This window comes from Nycticebus coucang, chromosome 21, assembly GCF_027406575.1.
Source record: "Nycticebus coucang isolate mNycCou1 chromosome 21, mNycCou1.pri, whole genome shotgun sequence".
Lineage (NCBI taxonomy): Eukaryota > Metazoa > Chordata > Mammalia > Primates > Lorisidae > Nycticebus > Nycticebus coucang.
The window spans coordinates 27,738,732-27,754,894 of record NC_069800.1 but is presented as its reverse complement, the minus strand read 5'-3'; the positions used below and the strand labels follow the sequence as shown (position 1 = coordinate 27,754,894).

Here is a 16,163-nt window from a genome sequence, read left to right as displayed (position 1 = left end):
CTGAGGTGTTTGATGCTTTTTAGAGTTAGGGTATTGGAATGGGAGTAGTCATTCACTTAAGAAAAAATTATTAAGTGTCCAGCATGACAAATACCATTTTGGATGGAAGAAAAATAATAAATAACAGAATATGTACCTTGATCTTGGATAGGCAGTTTAACTTTTAAAAAATGACATATTTTAACGTCCCCATTTCTTTTAGCATCCTTTTTCTCTAAAAGGTCTGATTGCTTGGCAGTAATTTGGCTTCATGGGTTTTTCTTTTGTCCTTTATGCAGCTGACCAAGAGGAGGAAGCTCATCCTGAATTTAAATTTGGAAATGAACTTTCTGCCGATGACTTGGGTCACAAGGAAGCTGTTGCAAATAGCGTCAAGAAGGTCAGAGTCTCTGTTTCCCTTTTCTTTCATGATTCTCAAGAGGTAGAGGCTGTTGTGCATGAAATTTTTGAAATGTGACAACTACAAGGGAATGAAGTAGCTCATAATTTTTTTTCTAAGTTGCATAGGATAGAAGTCTCTGCTGGGTGGCCAGAGCTTGGCACACATACAAGATTAAATCTAAAAGCACAGCTAAATCACTCATTAGTCAGGCCTAGGTTTCACCATGCTCCATTTGGCCAGTGTCTTTTAAATATTATCATTGATCACATTATCATACATAGCTCAGGTGACAACAACAACATCCTAGTGGCAGAAATTAACCTGTTGAAATCATCAGAAAGACGACCTCTGAATATCCCAGACCAAGCCTTCATTACAAGTCCCACTAGTTAGATATCTTCCTCCTACTGTAGAATAAGCCTAAAAATATTTCCAACCATTCAGCCAAGAAAAATAAGTTGTAGTGAATAATTATAATGTGCCTACTATTTGTCAGGCACAGACTAAGCCATAAAGACATAAAATAATCAAAACGCATTGTGTTCTGCATTAGGCTGTTTGAAACTTCCTATCATTTTTGGAAAGAGTTAGTAAACAGCAAAGAAGTCAACAAATAGTTATATAATCACAACTTGTGATAAGTGCTATGTTGAAAATAAAAATAAGCACTGAAATAGAGACTGATGAAAATAATAAGCAGGGAGGAATAAGGAAACCCAAGCCCAAAAGGGTGAGAGGCATTGGCCCGACTCAGAGATAGAGGAGTAATTTTCCAGGCAGAGGGACCAGCAGCAGCACCACCACCACCAAGACAATATGGGTAGGGTGGACGGAATGAGAGGTAGAGTGAGACAGGATGAGATGGAGGAGGTAGTGGGAATTAGGTGACGAAGAAAGAATCTGGAGTCTGTTTGCAAACTGTGGGAAATGGTATCGTAGAGTGGGAATGATTAGTCTTGCAGCATAAAGAGGGATAGCTGCCTGCACATTCCTTGAGAATATGAGAGTGGATGGGATGGTGGTGATGTGAAGGTGTGATCCTGGATGGGACCAGGGATACTTGATCAGTGCGGACAGTGAATGAACCTTCGGGTAGTAGATATGTTTGGTTATAGGAAGATGGAGAGTATTTATCTGATGAGCAAAGCCAAAGGAATATTGCCATTAAACCCTACCTTTTCTGATATAGGGTATTATGACAACTGTGACTACTTTCAGAATATTGTATGCCTGCTAAGATGCAACAGTGTTACTTTACTATGTAAAGCCTTCATCAATAATGTCTTACTCAGTTTGGGCTGCTATGCAAACTACAAAAATATCATAGACTGACTGGCTTAAACAATAGGTTATTATTTCTCCCTTAAATAATAGGTTATTTCTCCCTTAAATAATAGGTTATTATTTCTCCCTAGAAATGATTTGCTGGGGGAGTCTTAGTTCGGGGGGAGGGCAAATCATTTCTAGGGAGGGCTCTCCTCTGGTTTTGTCTTCAGGTGGTAGAGAGAGAATGAGGAAACTAGCTATGTCTGTCTCTTTTGATAAGGACACTAATCCCATCCTGAGGGCCCCACCCTCATAACCTAATGACCTCCCAAAGGCCCCACCTTCAAGTGCCACCACTTGGGGTTTAATTTTCCCCCATAGGAATTTGAAAGGGGTGGGAGACGAATTTGAAGGGGATAGGTGACATTTAGTCCGTAGCAAACACCTAGGCATGAATGTTGAATTACTGAAAGGTGGCTGTTCATGTTTGCTGCCCTTTATAAGAGGTGGCCCTGTTGATTTTTTATTACCCAAGCCCCTTGACTAAAGCACTAATTACATTATTATAATGAAGCATCTAAGTAGGTTAAGACTTTCAGCAAGGGAGGGAAATACTAAGATTAACTCTTCTGATGTATAAAACAGTGAGGTCAGCATATTGTTTTAGTACTGGCTTCTGTCCAGGGGTTTATGTCCTCATAACAAATAGAAAGTAATTTCTATTCTATTCTATTTAAATATTTGCATATTATTACTAATAAATTTGGAATTTTGCCCTTTAGAGAAGTAAACAAATTATTTTTCCTGCTCTAATTTAGGCCACAGACGACCTTGAACATGAAAACAACAAAAAGGTAACAAAATAATTCGCTCGTGCATTTTGTTTTCATTATGAGACATCCATAGGTGGCCCTCTAATGTTGAACATTTTGTACTAAGTGGTGGTGTCACACTGCCTCCCTTTAGCCAATGAAATAAATGTAAGCCCGTTTATAGGCATAATATTTGCATGCATGATGCATCTAATTAGAAGGGTCTTCAAAGGAAATAATTATGGTGATAAAATGATTAAATCTTGATTTGATAAAATCATAAAAATAGGGCAGGAGAGTACTATGATTTTCCTAAAAATAGGTGTTAAGCGCAGTATGGCATTTTTTAAATTGGAGTTAGAAATTTTGTTTCTGGAATAGGACTACGTGGTCACTGGCATATTGAATTTGGAAATAAAAATGGCCTAGTAGATCATCAAATCCATATTATGTTATAATAGAAAGGCTGATCTTGATTGTGACTACATCAACGTTCAGAAAGACTATTAGTTAATTTAACACTGCATGTCTTCTATAATTTTTATTTGATGTTGTTAGGTACTGGTTTTATTGTAAGGTAAAGATACATTTTCAGTTTCTTTTATCTTCAGAGTTTTTCAGGCCGATCAAAGTGGTCTGACTTATGGTTTATTGTACAGTATTGAGACCGTTTAACAGCCATAGGCAGAAATTTGCCTTATAACTTGATACTCATACATCAGGGCTTCAGAAAATACTGCCTTGCTAACTCTTACTTAGAGTTGAGACCCTATCTTCTCACTGTCCAAACATTTTAAAATAATTTATGAATACATATGATAGTGGTCCTCTCCCAACACTCTGTGAGTACACTCTTCTCATGTACTAGGACTTCATAAGGTATTAGAGTAACCGTGCACAGATTGACTGCCATTTGGTCACTGCTATTTATTTAGTTCAGTTATTTGAATCCTCTGGGCCTCAGGCTTCTCATGTGGACAATGGGTAGGATTGTAATCCACAATACATGTCACTGACAGTAATGAGATCGTGCTTGCAAGAATTTGTCTTAGTGCCAGCCACATGGTACTTGAATTATTTATTATCATTAAATACACAAGGAGGGAACAGACCTTGACCTCTGCCCTTGTTTGGTGAAGAAGGGGGTCCAAACATAGGAAGAAAATGATAAAAACAAAAACAAAACCAAGTTACTTTATTTGAAAATGTATCTCAGGCTTTTATTGGTGAAAAGGGGTTAAGTGATTTAGAAGGCCCAGAGGGCTCAATTATCAGTTATGACAAAGGGTCTGACCATTTTAACTCATAGATTATATTATGTGACTAGGCAGTTATCCAACTAGATTCAATCTATTTAGGAAATTTAGCTTTCAAAGTTCTCCACAAAAATGTTGATCGCTTTTGAAGGTATTATTTTTATTGTCAGTTTTGGCTTTTTCTCATTTCTCAAGAAATAAACTAAAATAATTTATTTTGTTTTTTTCCCTATGCAACATAATACTAGTTCCATATTTCCTGTGAAATACCATAAACTACGTAAGGCCTAAATGCTAGGGCAGTGCCACTGCACAGGAATGCTCCCAGACCAGGGGTGTCATTAGTGCCTGGGAACGAGGTAGGGGCATAAAAATTTGGGGGCCTAACTCCAGACTCACAAACTCTGAGGGCCCAGATATCTAAGCTTCATTTAATAGGCCTGCACGGTATTTCTGATGCTCACTGAAGTTTGGGAATCACTGTTTATGACTTTGCACTTTAGTTTGTGAAAATATGAACGATAATACCTGCTGGGTATACACTCATCTCATAGCAGTACTGCGAGTCCCGGTGTGGTTTCTTGAATATTTTAAAGTCTTTCGAAAATCTAAAGTTGTCCTAAAAATGTAAGAGAGGCTTAATATTTTATACTCACCTCCTTTTACATTATTTGGAGGTACAATAGACCATAACTTTTTGAAGTATTCATTAGTATAACTGGGGAAGAAAAGGATCTTGACCCTTCCATGTGTGTATATAAACTATCTTTGGCAAGGAAGTCTGCAGCATGTATTGGTGAGTCCCACTGACGTCATCAACTTGTTTGTAATCTTCCTTGCACTTGCAGGGCCTGGTCACAGTAGAAGATGAGCAGGCGTGGATGGCATCTTATAAATATGTAGGTGCTACCACTAATATCCATCCATATTTGTCGGCAATGATCAACTACGCCCAGCCTGTCAAGTTTCAAGGTTTCCACCTGGCTGAAGGTAACATCAAAGGTTAAATGCAATAGCCTGTTTTTGTCTGCTTTTCTTTTATAGTGCCGATAAGCTATGAGCCGACTTGTTCATGTTTTTCTTTCTGGTCCTAGGGTCTGTTCCATCTCACTTTATTTTTGTTTCATAAGCCGTATAGCCACATGCCCTTAGCATGCAGTGGCAAGCTGATGTCATTCCCCACTTTACCCACAAGGTGGCTCTTAGAGACTGGATTTGTTAGCACTGGGCTCTCTAAACTCTCACACTCTAGATGCTTTTACAGGATTTCTTTTAATCAAAATCTGGTCTCCAGATGTCTTTGTTGTAAAATAATTTTTGATCATCTGGGTATATACCTAGTAGAGGAATTGCACGATTGAACAGTAGGTCTACTTTTAGTTCCTTGAGTGTTCTCTGAACTTCTTTCCAAAAAAGGTCGTATTAGCTTGCATTCCCACCAGCAGTGCAGAAGCTATCCCTTCTCTCTGCATCTACACCAACATCTGTAGTTTTGGGATTTTGTAATATGAGTTAATCTTACTGGAGTTAGATGATATCTCAAAGTGGTTTTGATTGGCATTTCTCTGATGATTAAGGATGATGAGCATTTTTTTCATGTGTTTGTAGGCCATGCGCCTGTCTTCATCAGAGAAGTTTCTGTTCAAGTCTCTTGCCCACATAGAAATGGAGTTATTTGTTCTTTTCTATACTCAGATGATCAAAAATTATTTTAAAACAAAGATATTTGCACCAGAATGTTTATTGCAGCCCAATTCATAAGAGCCAAGACATGGAAACAGCCCAAGTGCCCATCAACCCATGAATGGATTTACAAATTATGGTATATGTACACCATGGAATACTATGCAGCCATAAAAAGATGGAGACTTCACGTCTTTTATGTTTACCTGGATGGAGCTGGAACATATTCTTCTTAGTAAAATATCTCAAGAATGGAAAAACAAGTATCCAATGTACTCAATACTACTATGAAATTATTATATAATCACATACACATTCATATGAATGGCAAAACACAACTATAGTCCAGAAAGTGGAAGGGAAGAGAAGAGAGAGGGAAGGGGAGAGAGGGTTATGGGAGGAGGGAGGACATTTGGGGGGACCTCACCTAATGTGCATGATGCAATGGAACATTTCAAAACTATTAAGAAAAGAGTATAATTGTGATGGATGTGTTAATCAGTTCAATGTAAGCATTTCACATTGCATATTGAAGCAGTACCCTAAAATCACATAAATGCATCAATGTACAAAGTTATGATTTAATAAAAATAATAATAATAAATACCTGGTCTCCAAAAACATAGGAAGTATTTATAAAACTTTTCATAATCATTTCTGGGCCAGAGAGGCCATCACCATCATTGTCATCAAAAATATGTATTTCAGGGGTGGCTGGGGGCATTGGAAAAATTTGTTTAATGAGTCCAAATTCAATTCAGCACAGTTTTTTATTTAAATCAGCTATCTTCAGCCACAGGATATTAATGAAAGCAGGAGTTACAGAAGTGATAGTGTACCATTGGCCTCGAAGTCCCTGTGATTCAATGTAATTATTTTTATTGCTTGTCTTTCTCTGAGGGTTTGGTGGCAAGGTTTCTGAATCCATATTTTTATTTTCTTTTTAACAGAACGCAATATTCATTATAACATGTCTTCTTTTAATGAATCAGTTGGTCTTGGCTACCTGAAGACACATGCAATTGAATTTGTAAAGTATCCTTATGTATCAAGTGGAACAACTGGTGGGTGTGCTTTTGGTTTGGAAGAAGTCTCAGAAATAGATACATGGCTAATATATAATTTTTGTTATAGAGCTAATTGCATGATATATGTAAACAACCAGGGCAGCTGTGACAGTCTGCCCCAATGAGAATTGCTTTTATAACCCACACAGTGAACTTTGATTTTTCTCTTAAGCATCATTTGTAAATGTGAAATTTGCTCCACGCCATCTACATGTTTGTCCTTGTTGGCCTACACCTTTGTTGTTTTAGCTCTTTGTTGTTTATTTATGTCTTCCATAGTACTCTTTTTCTCCCCCTGTTTTTCCTTAATAAGTTACACAGTTACAACAAACGGCAAATGAGTCGCATTTACCCCAAGGGAGGCCGAGTCGATTCCAGTAATTACATGCCTCAGATTTTCTGGAACGCTGGCTGCCAGATGGTTTCACTGAACTATCAAACCCCAGGTAGGAGCTGATGTCCAGTGACCCCAAATTCCACGAGAACCCTTTGACAGGATGGTGCCAGAGTTGCCATCAGTTGGCTGTGGGCATTTTAAAAGGAAGCAGACATATGGCAAAACAATGTGTTGTTGGATTTATATACTGGTGAGAAATTAAAAACCCAAAATAGAGCAATCAAACAATGGTAGAAGATAATATGTTGTGATTTAAATTTAATTCCTTTCACGAATGCCATGACTATTCTGCTAAACATTATCCCCTATTCTAGAATATTTCTAATTTTCTTTCCTTTTAGATCAAACTTGTCTCTGTTTCAAGAAGCAGAAATAAGTAAGAAGAATTTGATTATATTTGTGTAGCAGCTGTGACTCTTTTGTGCTTTGGAAAATACTCTGACCATTGTGCCACTCAGTAATGGTCAATGACACAGTGGCACTTCACCATAAAAGTACAGAATATTATGGAGTAAACTCCACTAAAAAGGGTGTGTAAGGACTTACACATTCTTAGAGTAAACTGATGGATAACTTGATCCACCAAAGTATACTCGATATACAGGGTGGCCATAAAGTTTGCATACAATTAAAATAGACAGTTATTTATCTCTTCCCTTTAAGTTGTCTATTAAAATTGCATGCAAACTTTATGGCTACCCTGTATGATTCTTTTTATTTTTCTTCCTGGAAAAAGAGGAGTCAATATTTATAAATGCATAAACAAAGTTTTAAAAGTTTCTAAGGTTTCCTAAGAATCTAGGATCATAATATTAAGATTAAAAATAACAAAATAGAAATGGAATGGATAGAAATATGTCACAAAGCCTATTTACTTTATATGATTAATACTGTTGCATGGTTTTTTTTTGTTGTTGTTGTTGTTTTTTGTTTGTTTGTTTTTTGTAGAGACAGAGTTTCACTTTATTGCCCTCGGTAGAGTGGTGTGTGTGGCGTCACACAGCTCACAGCAACCTCCAACTCCTGGGCTTAGGCAATTCTCTTGCCTCAGCCTCCCGAGTAGCTGGGACTACAGGCACCCGTCACAACGCCCGGCTATTTTTTTTTTTTTATTGCAGTTCGGCCGGGGCTGGGTTTGAACCCGCCACCCTCGGTATATGGGGCCGGCGCCCTGCTCACTGAGCCACAGGCGCCGCCCTGTTGCATGGTTCTTAAAATTGGTAAATAAAATAAAACCCCCAAACCAAAAATCTTTTTTCCCCTTCAGTTTTTTGCTATGTAAGGACACCGCCCGTGCTTCCCGGTGTGAGGACCTTTTACTTTTCCAGTCCATGCTTTGAGAATCTGCATCCACCTTGTTTCCTAATATCTGGACTGATTGAAAGATGTTTCGACTTTCGTCCCTTTGACATGAGTGTGATGGGCTATACTTCCCACACCTAGATGGAGCCTCCCTGGGCCCCTGAAGCTCCTCCTGCTTAAGTCACCATTCTGCCCAGTGTCCCCACAATGCTCTCCTGATTTGACTCAAGAAAGGGTCAAGTTAATTTTTGACCTTTGGTTGTACTCTTAAAATAAAAAAGGCTGAAGTAAGGCTCAGGTTTCATTCTCAGTTGTCAGTGAGTCCATAATATGGATTAAGTGATCCTAAAACAGCTTATTCACTAGGCTAGCTAATGTTTTATTCTATGTTTGGTTTAACCACAGCATGTTGAAAAAGGAAAAAAAAAATCCATCAGGTTACACATTTGTTTTGCTGATAAGAAGAAAGAAAATGTTACCCACCAGCAAGAGAAAAATCATAAACCATGCCCTGCCAGTGTAGACCCCACCTGAAGAATTCCTCCCAAATCTCACCCTGGGAACAAGCCTACAATTTGTGTGTGATATCTAGTTCATTATTGAAACTGTTAAGTGGAGTTTTGAATTCACACTAACCCTGATAGATACGTTCAGCAAACTAGCATGATTTTTATGAAAACACATTTTATGTTTAATTTAAATTAAAAATGAGGTCATTACAATAGGAAAGAAATCACTGTGTGCCTTCAGACAGATCCAGAGGCACCTTGTAGTATTAAAGAGGGACCTTTGGCCTGAGGAGCAATCTGATTTCCATTGTTTAAAATCACCCCATCAGGACTTTCTTTGTCCAGGGAGACAAGATGCTAAATTATTTTTGTCTCTTGACAGATTTAGCGATGCAATTGAATCAGGGAAAATTTGAGTATAATGGATCGTGCGGGTGAGTAATGTGATTTAAACCGTTGTCACCTCTTTTCAGAACTCCATACTACACCTGTAATGAAACCCTGTCACTTTTAATTAGGGGCTGCTGAATTTAATCTGGGTTTGAAGGATGAGATAGAAACAAGTTAAGTCCCTCGGTTTATTGTATTTGCAAATATACATCCTCATCTACCCCACTTAACTCAAGCAGGGTTTTTTTAAACCACAACTTAAGCAGTTCATCATATATGCTGTAGAGTTTAATTTTCTCACTTTAAAATCAGTAGGAGGTTTTTATATCTGAGCCAGGTAATGATCCCTGCTCACTTGGACATAACCTGGGCCCTAGGCATTAAATATGTGTATTTTACCTAGGACAAATATAGAAGTGAAGTTAATTTCATATATAATGAAGTTGTGGGTATCAAGTTGAATTTAATTCAGCTGGGAATAAACCTTTGCCCTGTATTGATTTTTTCGCACGTCTTGTAAAATAGCAGTCATCAAAGACTAATGCTGTGAATATTGTTGTAGTTTACTTAAATAACACTAAAATTTGTGAACCAGGAATTCAAATAGGAAATGTTAATTCCACTGAAACACTGAAAGGTAAAGTGAAAATGTGAAGTTAGAATAGAGATTTTAAGAAAACCCTGTGTGGCTGTTTTTTGTCCCAGGCATCTGTCCCCAAGCAGCACTATTCAGTAGTCCCAGACCACTGCCCGGAAGCCTCTGGACTAATTCAGTGCAGTCCCATCTCATTATACTACTGTTAGCAAGTTCTTCACAATAGTGCACCTGCTTGGCTATCTTAATTTTCATCACTGGAAACAAACAGTCAAGATAAATATTTTTAGCAGTTGTGGATTTAGAATGACTCTTTTTACTTTTGAGACAGAGTCACACTATGTTGTCCTTGGTAGAGTGCCGTGGTGTCACAGCTTATTGCAACCTCAAACTCTTGGGCTTAAGTGATTCTCTTGCCTCAGACTCCCAAGTAGCTGGGACTACAGGCCCCCACCATAACACCCAGCTATTGTTTTTTGTTGTAGTTGTCATTGTCGTTTGGCAGGCCTGGGCTGGGTTTGAACCTGCCAGCTCTGGTGCATGTGGCTGGCTCCCTAGCCGCTGAGCTACAAGCGCCGAGCCTGGAATGACTCTTTAAAGTACACACTCCCTACCTCAGCCTGCGTGAGGGATGGTTCTCGTGCCATTGTGGACATACACGCAGCTGACCCATGCCACCCACCACATACATACCTGAAGTGTCCACTACATTTTCCTCTGCTGTATGCTTTGAAAGAAATAAAAATTACGTAAAGGTCACTGTAGAATGTAGTTTGAGCATGAATCCTGCTACATCAGTTTAGGGCCAGTGCACCACCCTTGGCACCTGCCCACCTTCTGTATCTTATCACCTTCAGCAATAATCGTACCAAGTTGGTTTAGCCAGAACCCCCTTGTCCTTGGCAATTTTCCTCTCAGCAGTTTCCCGTTCACTCACCCCACCCTGTTCCTTGGTTATAAATCCCTACTTGACCTTGTTGGAATCAGGCTCATGCCCACCTGTTGTCATGGCCTCCCTTGAATGAAGTCTGCCGTACCATTTTTTAACAAGTGTGTGCCTAATTTTTTTTCTTTAACAATTATGACAGCCCAATAAGGTTGAACAAATGAGTGTCTATGAACATCCTTCAGGAACTGCAAATTTCTGTGCAAAAGTGAAGTTTAGGGAAAGCTTAAGACCTTATGATCCATCACACTTGGAAACAATGCAAAATCCAGTGAGTGTTCTGTTCAGATGGAGCCTCCAAGAATCTCAGGGAAGCAAGGGCAGCATTTGTAGTTGATATGTGACCTGTCAGGGTGGCTGCTCACTTCCCCAGCCCTGCAGTGGCCCACTGACACTTAAAGCATTTTCCACGCCCAACTCAGCAATCCCAGGATAACCCAGGCAGTGTGGCTTGACGCAGGGATGGAAAGGGTCCCAGCTGTGTGTTTAGTGAGTTTCTTTCCAGTAGTTTCTGCCTTACCACCGTTAGCATGTTTGGTGTCTCCCTCTCTGCACCATATTCATTTGAAAATGCATTTGTTTATTTTTTAAAAACCTTCACTAAGGAGGACGGTGCTGCTACTTGAGCTGGAATTCTGTCCTGATGTGTTTGAGGTGATGTGACCAAAAGTGTAGGTCTCACCGACAGACTGAAAATAGACCCAGTGGTGCCTCCAGCTTGACCAGGCCTTAGCAATACTGCCCAGCCTGTGTCCCCTCCTTTCCTATCCCTCCGCCCATCTGTCACCCACAGGAAAAGAGAAGTGTATGTCCTCACCTGTCAGCCTCTGTGGTGGTAGATGTAGGGTCTACACCATACAGGAACATGTGTCCCTGGGGCACAGACAGCCGGGGCATAGCCAGCCAGGGCACAGCTGGGCTCTTACCATGTTTTCCTTGTGGTTATCCAACCAACTACAAGGACTTTTTAAAAAAAATCCTTGTAGCCATGCTGTGGCTCATGCCTGTTATCCCAGAACTCTAGAAAGCCAAGGCAGTTGGATTCAGGAGTTCAAAACCAGCCTGAGGAAGGGTGAGACCCCCCATCTCTCCTAAAAATAGAAAAACTATTCAGGCATCATAGCAGGCACCTGTAGTCCCAGCTACTGGAGGCTGAGGCAAGAGGATCACTTGAGCTCAAGAGTTTGAGGTTGCTGTGAGCTATGATGTCACAGCACTCTACTCAGGGTGACAGAGTGAGACTCTATCTTAAAAAAAAAAAAATCCATCCTTGTCGGGTGTGCCTGAGAAAAGTACTGTGTGCCTTTCAGACCCAAGGTGACAAACAATAGCTGTTTTATGTAGAACATTCATGTGCAAGGGACATAAACACCCCCAGGACGTAGCAGCTGTAACAAAACATTGGAAACCCTCCTGGGAGTCCCCTCTGCTTTGCGGGCTGATCTTTGGTAGACCCTCCCATTGGGCCCAGTAGCCATGAGTTTTACAGGAAAATGAATAGTTTATAACAGGCTTCTTTATAAAGATGGGAAAATGGAACGCATTTCTCTAATTCCTAATGGAACAAAATAGAATAAATTAATACCTTAAATCTTAGGAAATTAGATAATCGATACCAAAATAATATGACGTATTACAATTCAAAGATGCATATTTTGTACACAATACTCCCCTCTTATCCATGGGAGATACACTCCAAGAACTCAGTGAATGCCGAGAGCCATATGTAGTACCAAACCCTGTATAAACTATCTTTTTGCCTCTACATACATACCTGTGGTAAAACTTAATTTATAAATTAGGCATAGTAAACAATTAACAACAGTAACTAATAAAATAGAACAATCATAACAAAATACTATAATGAAAGTTATATGAATGTGATCTCTCGATCTCTCTCAAAATGCCTTAATATTTTCAGAACAAGGTAATCGTGCAGGTAATTGAAACTGGAAAAAGACATCACAGATAAAGGGGGCTACTGTATAACATTCTCAGATTGGAATGTGTCTGATAACCTATGGCAATTTGCAGGGATAATCAGCTGTTCTTGCTGGTAAATAAAATGATGGCACATTGGACAATTGGTAGCAGCTTGGTGGTGTGTTGAAATAGGATATACTAATTTGGGGGACTTTTGTCCCCTACCTGGATGAAGACGCTTCTTCTCTCTCTCTCTCTCTCTCTTGCCTTTTAAGGCCCTACAAGGTCCACAGAAAATCTTGGACCCCTCACTTGCCACTAGCTGTGGCCTGTGGCCACGTCTGCCACACAGACCTGGATGCCTGGAATGAAATCATTTCCTGTGCTGAAAAGCAGCAGTACCAGATGTGTAATTTGCAGAGCCCAGTGTGAAATTAAAATGAAGGGCTCCTGTTCACAAATTATTAAGAATTCTTAGACAGTAGCTGCAGAGGATTAATCCAAGCATGGTGTCCTCCTGAGTCTGAGGCCCTGTGCAATTGACTGCACAGGTCACACACCCATAAACCCAGCTCTGGCACCAGATCCCGGCTGCAGCTTCCCCATCAGTGCCCAGGGTCCCTGGGCCTACACAGCTGCTGGGGATATGAGAGGCAGCCTCTGCCACTTCCTCTGGCTGCCCCAGGCCCAGACTGATACACCTCCAAGACAAGCTTACTAAGTGGTCCATCCAGGCTGAGGCTTATCTCATGGTCCCGGCAAACTTCTGCACACTTCTTTTTACATATACAAATGCACACATTTCACTGAAGCCTGCTTACTTTAGAGAATTGAACTTAGGTTTCCTGCTGTTTCCCCCTGGCATTTCTGAGTTTGGATCCATTTTCTCTTTCACACATCGGTTTTCTTCTAAGCAGATCTGAAAGGGGGGAATGGGGAAGAATGTTTTTGACATTGAGACCTCATCAATATCACGTTCCTTATTTGGGGGAGGTAGGAATGGGCTGCTGAACCTTAAGAAATCACTGTGGGCCCCACCATTAACCCTCCCTGTATCAAACCACCCCCCTCCATTCCCATTCCCCTCCCCTTCCTGCCTTCATCCTGGGCTATACTTGTGATTTATCTCTCATATGAAAGTGTGAGTGATTATAAATTGGTTTTATAGTAGTACTGAGTACATTGAATATATTTTTTTTCCATTCCTGAGATATGGACTATACCTGTAGAGCATATTGCAAGGGTACAAGTCAAATCTATCAAGTATTGAACACAAATGTCTTAACACCGTGATTAAGTAAATGAGATGTAAGCTATGTTAATTAGTAGGATGTAAGCACTTCAATTTGAACATTGAATTCCACAAAGGCATAAATGTATTCATGATCTATGTATATATGACTTAATTAAAAAAGAAATCACTGCGGGGAGTGCAGAGTCTCTGGATGGCCTCTGCACGTGGAGATTCTGTATGAGAAAGATGACTCCAGCCCAGTGTTCACCTGAGTCCCTACACTCCTCAGGACGCAGAACTCCCCGTTTCACTCAGCTGGAATCCAAATGGCACCTGCCTTATGAAAGCCAGGACCCCCACTTGTTACCTGCCCTCACAGCATGTGTCAGTTATCCTTCCAGGCTAGGCTGGTGGGTTTCCCGTAGAAGCCCATGTGATACTGTAGTTACTCATCCACTTTCCACCCTAACTCTTTAGCTTTTGTTGTGTCATCCTGTCTTGTAATTGCCAATGCTAGCCACCAAAGAGATCCACATCTACAAGCCTGTGATGCGGAGAACAGCACAGTGAGATTTTATATTTAGATTTTGGGTTACATTCTCCTAGAGACAGATAAATTATCTTTTCTATTCAAACAATTGTATAAACTCTGTGTATTTTCAATTTTAAAAATCAGTGTTGTCCCTTGAGGGTTCTTTTGTGCTATCAAATGTGGCATTGTTTTTTTTTTTCAACACTTTGTTTTTCTTTGGACTTAAAAGATAGCAATGAATGGCAACTTTCTAAAAAAAAGACATTAAACTTTCCTTAAAGGAAAAGTATCATACCTCAAGATCACCTTTGGATGTGTTGTAGAAGATCATAATAAATTTGACATCATCTAGACTTGAAATTAGTAAAGTTATGCTAAGTTTGAGCTAATTTTTGTTTATGGTGTGAGGTTAGGGTCCCGTCTTATTTATCTTTTTGTGTATGTCTATCCAGTTATCCACCATTTGTTTGGAAGACGGGTCCTGCTATCCTTGCCAAAAATCAATTGACCATAGATACATGGATTTATATGTCTGTCTTTATGCTGTCACCATGCTATCTTGAGTACTGTTACTTTGTAGTAAGTTTTAAAATTAAGAAATGTGAGACCTCCAACTTTGCTCTTTTATTTTCAAAATTGTTTTGGCTATTCTTTGTCCCTTGAATTTTCATATGAATTTTAGGATCAGCTTACCAGTTTCTACAGAAAAACCAGCTGGGATTTTGATAGGAATTGCATTGAATCCACGTATTATTTTGGGAGGTATTGCCATCTTAGCAATATGGTCTTCCAACTCCTGAACACAAGATTTCCATTTATTTAGATTTTCTTTAATTTTTTAACAATATTTTGTAGTTTTCATGGTACATGCACTCATTTTATTAAATTTGTTTTTAAATATTCTTGTTGGTACTATTGTAGATGGAATTGTTTTTTTAATTTTATTTTTAGATTGTTCATTGTTATTATATAGAACTAGAATTGAATTTTATATATTGATATCCTGCAATTGTGCTGACCTATTTACTAGTTCTAATAATTTTTTAGTGGATTCCTGAGGATCTTTATATAAAGATCTATCATACGTAAATAGAAGTAGTTTTACATCTTTCCATCCAATCTGGATGCCTTTTATTTCATTTTTCTTGGTTCTTTGCTTCTACTAGAAATGGGGCAATAATTAATTTTTATTTTAATTTTCTTCTAACTGAAACGTCACATTTCTTTTATCATTACTGTATACAATCACCCACAGTCATATTAGCAGTACCTATAACTCTGTTACCAATATAAATCACAGATATTTTCAAATCTCATTACTATGATTATAGATCTCCAAATATTTTTGTGCACATCAGTACTTGGAAATTATGGTTGTCATCAGACATGTCATTCCATTTCACAATGAAATACATTGACAAAAGCATAATTAATAAAGAAGCAGAATATGACATAATTTTCATATTTTGATAACTGTTGCTCATATAAATTTTCAGTGTTATTCTTTGCATTTTATTTTGTGCCTATAAGGGAAAGTATTTAAAGGGGACTAGGGAATTAAAAAGTTATGGAAAGATGATAGTCTCAGAAATCCTGGATGTCACTGAGCTTGGAATCTTCCTCCTGCTGCTCTTTGGGGTTAACTGTTAGGATCCTCTGCCTCAAAGCCTAGCTCCGAAATTATAGACAGAGAAAAGGCAGTATTCAGCATTTCAAATAATGAATGTTTTGTGCTTTTGTCCCACCAGGTACCTTCTCAAACCAGATTTCATGAGGAGGCCTGATAGAACGTTCGATCCCTTTTCGGAAACCCCTGTTGACGGGGTTATCGCAGCCACTTGTTCAGTGCAGGTAAGCCCCCTCCTCCCC

At 39.2% G+C, this 16,163-nt stretch overlaps 1 protein-coding gene across 6 annotated transcripts in view; it reads left to right on the top strand.

Moving 5' to 3' along the window:
* The window catches only part of PLCB4 (phospholipase C beta 4), a 454,629-nt gene that overhangs the window by 386,153 nt on the left and 52,313 nt on the right, over positions 1-16,163 (top strand). For all 6 annotated transcript variants that reach the window (XM_053574237.1, XM_053574236.1, XM_053574241.1 and 3 more), the window contains 7 exons: positions 279-379; positions 2,467-2,502; positions 4,565-4,706; positions 6,350-6,434; positions 6,788-6,912; positions 9,057-9,108; positions 16,043-16,145. In XM_053574237.1, coding sequence (XP_053430212.1) covers positions 279-379; positions 2,467-2,502; positions 4,565-4,706; positions 6,350-6,434; positions 6,788-6,912; positions 9,057-9,108; positions 16,043-16,145 — 644 coding nt within the window. The remainder of the gene's footprint in view (positions 1-278; positions 380-2,466; positions 2,503-4,564; positions 4,707-6,349; positions 6,435-6,787; positions 6,913-9,056; positions 9,109-16,042; positions 16,146-16,163) is intronic.